The sequence below is a fragment of the Entelurus aequoreus genome, linkage group LG01 (assembly GCF_033978785.1).
Source record: "Entelurus aequoreus isolate RoL-2023_Sb linkage group LG01, RoL_Eaeq_v1.1, whole genome shotgun sequence".
Taxonomy (NCBI): Eukaryota; Metazoa; Chordata; class Actinopteri; order Syngnathiformes; family Syngnathidae; genus Entelurus; species Entelurus aequoreus.
Genome location: NC_084731.1, coordinates 65,022,469 through 65,027,112, shown reverse-complemented (window position 1 = coordinate 65,027,112; position 4,644 = coordinate 65,022,469). Strand labels below are relative to the sequence as shown.

Genomic DNA, 4,644 nt, shown 5'->3' with positions numbered 1-4,644 from the left:
GGAAGTATCCAACTCTTCTCTTTTCAACGTAAACGTGTACAGCAGATATAGATCATCTACATCAACAATATAATTTGATTGAATGGCTGGATAGGACAGATTTTAAAACAAAAAAAATATAATTTTTTTGTAATTTGGGACATACCGGCCCACCAGCGTCCATAGTCCGGCCCGCGAGCCGTAATTTGTGGACCCCTGCTCCAACTAATATAGAGAGAATACATGATGCATGTCTCCTTGTTCAGGAGGGATCTGTTCCAGCAGAAGAGTGGGACATGGGTCAAGGAACGTGATATCATGTCCAAATCAGATATTCTTCCGAGGATCGTGCATGCTTCTGCAAGTCACAGTTCAGATCTCTGCATTGGACAAAGTTGAGTCCCAGCTGCTTTCTAAACAATTCCTGCAGCCTCTGTAAAATGTAGCGACATGAGTGCTTCATGTTCCCTTACATAACCACTCTTTTCTCTCCGTTAACCTCGCACTCCCTCGTCTCGCAGCCTTTCCCAGCGTAGGGTGTGTCCCCTCTTATCTTCTGACAATCCCTCCCTACCTGTTTTTCAGGATCGGCCACTCCTGTTGTTCACAGCCGGAGGTATGTAGGCTGGGAGGGAGTAAAAGTGAGAGGACAGGTTGCAATGAGAAGAGTCCTCCCCCACCAGCGCGGCTCGGCCATAAAAGCAGGCAGAGCTCTGAGTGAAACACTTAGAGGGACTTCACTCTCCTTTAAAGTCGGCACATCTTCATTTCTCTGCTTGCCTTGATAACCCAACACAAATCCAAGATGATGATGGGCAGGAAATCGTACTCCATCTCGGGCTCCAGCGGCGCTTCCAGGAGGTCGCTTGCAGGAGCCTCATCTGGCGGCTACACCGTCAAGAGATCCAGCTACAATCTCGGTTCCTCCGCTGGCGGTTTTGGGATGAGCAGCAGCATGGGTGGTAGCATGGGTGGTGGCATGGGCATGGGTGGTAGCATGGGTGGTGGTTTTAGCATGGGCTCTTCTGGCTCAATGATGGGTGGTAGCTACGGATCAGGTGGCATCATGGCTCCCCACATCACCGCAGTCACGTACAACCAGAGCCTTCTGGCCCCCCTGAAAATGGATATTGACCCCTCCATCCAGGCTGTGCGCACCCAGGAAAAGGAGCAGATCAAGACCCTGAACAACCGCTTTGCCTCCTTCATTGACAAGGTTGGTTGCCTACATGTCACATATTCAACTGGTGTATCCTGTTGATGGCTTCTCTAGTTCCTGTGTGACCAGAACTCCTTCAGTGACCGCATGTGTTCAGTTGCTTCACCTAAAACCTTTCGGGTTAAAAGCTACTCAAAGCTTTTGTGAAGCATTCTCCATCGAATCTGTGGACTCAGCAATTGGCATCACAGACAAAAGTGACACTCATGTTTTATCAGCCAAACCTTTTTTAATAACTGGCTTGACTGTGGATTTTATTGGTAAATCATTTGTCAAATTCAAACATGACATGCAAGAACAAATCTTTCCAGGCTTTTTAGAATATAGGGGGGGGGTGGCTATCCAGACATGAAGTCAAGTGGAAAAAATCAAGAAAATAATACGTTCGAAACCATAGATCGGGTATATCATGATGTTATAAACAGCAAGCGTTTTAACAATGTCGTGTCTTCACAGGTCCGTTTCCTGGAGCAGCAGAACAAGATGCTGGAGACCAAGTGGAGTCTCCTGCAGGAACAGACCACCACCCGCTCCAACATCGACGCCATGTTCGAGGCGTACATTGCCAACCTGCGCCGACAGCTCGACGGGCTGGGCAACGAGAAAGTCAAGCTGGACGGAGAGCTGAGGAACATGCAGATGCAGGTGGAGGACTTCAAGAAGAAGTGAGTGTCGCCAGCGTCGAGTTAACGCCGAAAAATTCTTTGGAGCGTGTGAAAGTGATGTAACGTTGTTGTGCGGTTGCTTCAGGTATGAGGAGGAAATCCACAAACGCACGGCGGCTGAGAACGAGTTTGTGCTCCTGAAGAAGGTAGGAATGACTCAACGTTGTATCAATTGGGTCTGATCTGTACATTTCTTTTTTAATCTTATGTTTTTTCCACAGGACGTTGATGGTGCCTACATGAAAAAGGTGGAGCTGGAGGCTAAAGCCGATGCTCTTCAGGACGAAATCAACTTCCTCAGGGCCGTCTATGAGGCTGTATGTCTGATGATTTCATAATTTCACTTACTTGTCATCTAGACTGGACTCTTATGCAACAACCTGTGGTTCTGTAGGAGCTGCGCGAGCTGCAGTCCCAGATCAAGGACACCTCAGTCGTTGTGGAGATGGACAACAGCCGTAACCTGGACATGGATTCCATTGTGGCTGAAGTGCGCGCTCAGTATGAGGACATCGCCAACCGCAGCAAGGCTGATGCAGAGTCCTGGTACAAACAGAAGGTACTGCAAGAGCGTTTCTTCGCAATTGCCGTTTTCTTTAGATGACCTTGTTGACATTGTGTTATTCGTCCCAATAGTACGAGGAGATGCAGAGCTCTGCTGGACAGTATGGTGATGACCTCCGCTCAACCAAGGCTGAGATCGCCGAGCTGAATCGCATGATCGCCCGTCTGCAGAATGAGATCGAGGCAATCAAAGCACAGGTATGGGATATTTCATGAACGTCTCAAAACAGACGATAGTAGAAGGGCTTTTAGTACAATGTGTAATCATCTTCCGACAGAGGGCCAACATTGAGGCCCAGATTGCTGAGGCTGAGGAGCGTGGCGAGCTGGCAGTGAAGGATGCCAGGCAGCGCATCAAAGATCTGGAAGAGGCTCTCCAGAGAGCAAAGCAGGACATGGCCCGCCAGGTGCGTGAGTACCAGGAGCTAATGAACGTGAAGATGGCCCTAGACATCGAAATCGCCACCTACAGGAAACTGCTGGAAGGAGAGGAGTTCAGGTAGCACCAGCATTCAATACTATCTTTTGATATTTCATATTTAATTATTCTGCAATTAATGAATGTACAATGTGCATCCTTAGACTGTCCGCTGGACCCACTAGTGCAACCATCCACGTGCAGCAGACTACAAGCAGTGGTAAGTTTTCCATCTGATCAGCTGTATAAAAAAAAACAACAACCCACAAACAAGCATATGCCAATACGCGTTTTTCTGCTTTAGGATACTCCAGCGGCGGCGGCGGCTCTTCTGGTGGTGGATTCGGCTACGGCGGCGGCAGCAGCATGTCTGCTGGCTATGGCGGCAGCGGCATGTCTGGCGGCTATGGCAGCAGCAGCATGTCTGGCGGCGGCAGCATGGGCGGCAGCTACGGCGGTGCCATCACCAAGTCCTCAGTCGTCACCACCAGTTCCAGAAGATACAATTAAAAAGGAAAGCAGTCCCTCTTCTCTTTCTGAAACTCTTAAATTCGACTCAAATCGGCGTACCCTGAAACGGTGGTATGCAACATCAATAACCAGCAGGCATAAAATATGTGAGTTCCTAAATTGCATCAGCTAAATTAAACATTGGATTGTGTTACACTGCCACCAGTTGTGTTCCTGGAACGCCTGGGTGCGTTTAAAACGTAAATGTAACATGCATCGTCATTTAAGAGTTCCTGAAAGGAAACGTGGCCAGGTCGGTTGCTACAAGACACAAAAAAGGCAATTGGTGTTCAAAATAAGCCAGGGAAACATTTGCATGTCCACGCACTGGTGCTTCGAGATAGACAGGGAGAACCATGCCCCAGTTTTCAGCAGACGTCGCCACTCTCATGGAGTGCTGACACCAGTAAAGAGCCAAATCTAACCACGTGGGAATATGACATGTTTACAACTAAGGTGCACGCTTGAAATGGAATGGTTACTGCCTCGTTTGTTTTTGTGGGCCTGCCAAATGATTTTCTTCTTTTGTTGAGCATTTCATTGCCACAATGCTTCCACTATGTTGACACCACAAGTCCTGTCTGCAACATGACAGCTGCCACAAAAAAACATCAGCAATAAATCTGAGTACCAAACCCCATCTTGTCTTTTTTGTGTGAAATAGAAGAAATAGAAGTTTCCAAACTTTTCGACTTGGGGGCTATAAAAATAAATTTGGCCGAGGGACGAAAGCCGACTGCATGTAAAGTATGTATATATACATATATATATACATATATATATATATATATATATATATATATATATATATATATATATATATATATATATATATATATATATATATATATATATATATATATATATATATACACATATATATATATATATATATATATATATATATATATATATATATATATATATATATATATATATATATATATATATATATATATATATGTATATATACATATACACGCATATATGCACATATATATATCTATATATATATATATACACACATATATACATATATATAATATATGTAGCCTATACATCTATAGTGTGCATATTATATTATCATCATGGATATCTAACTAATAATTAATATGATTGGATATTAAGAATATGTGAGAGTTCTCCTCCTTTTGTAATCAATCAGAAATATCAAGCAGCTAAAATGCGTCAAACATGGATAAGTATGGAAAATGTTTTGCGTTGTATCCCATAAAGCATTGTAATAGATTTTTTTATATATATTATACACAAAGTTCAGTGAGCAGGGT

The 4,644-nt window shown here is 44.3% G+C and overlaps 1 protein-coding gene across 1 annotated transcript; it reads left to right on the top strand.

The window, feature by feature from the left end:
* Window positions 1-689: 689 nt before the first annotated feature.
* LOC133655789 (keratin, type II cytoskeletal 8-like) lies at window positions 690-3,990 on the top strand. The gene is made up of 9 exons (XM_062056281.1): window positions 690-1,195; window positions 1,655-1,863; window positions 1,949-2,009; window positions 2,085-2,180; window positions 2,258-2,422; window positions 2,500-2,625; window positions 2,706-2,926; window positions 3,010-3,065; window positions 3,150-3,990. The coding sequence occupies exons 1-9, from the start codon at window positions 785-787 to the stop codon at window positions 3,353-3,355; spliced, it is 1,551 nt and encodes a 516-aa protein (XP_061912265.1). The 5' UTR covers window positions 690-784; the 3' UTR covers window positions 3,356-3,990.
* Window positions 3,991-4,644: the final 654 nt, after the last annotated feature.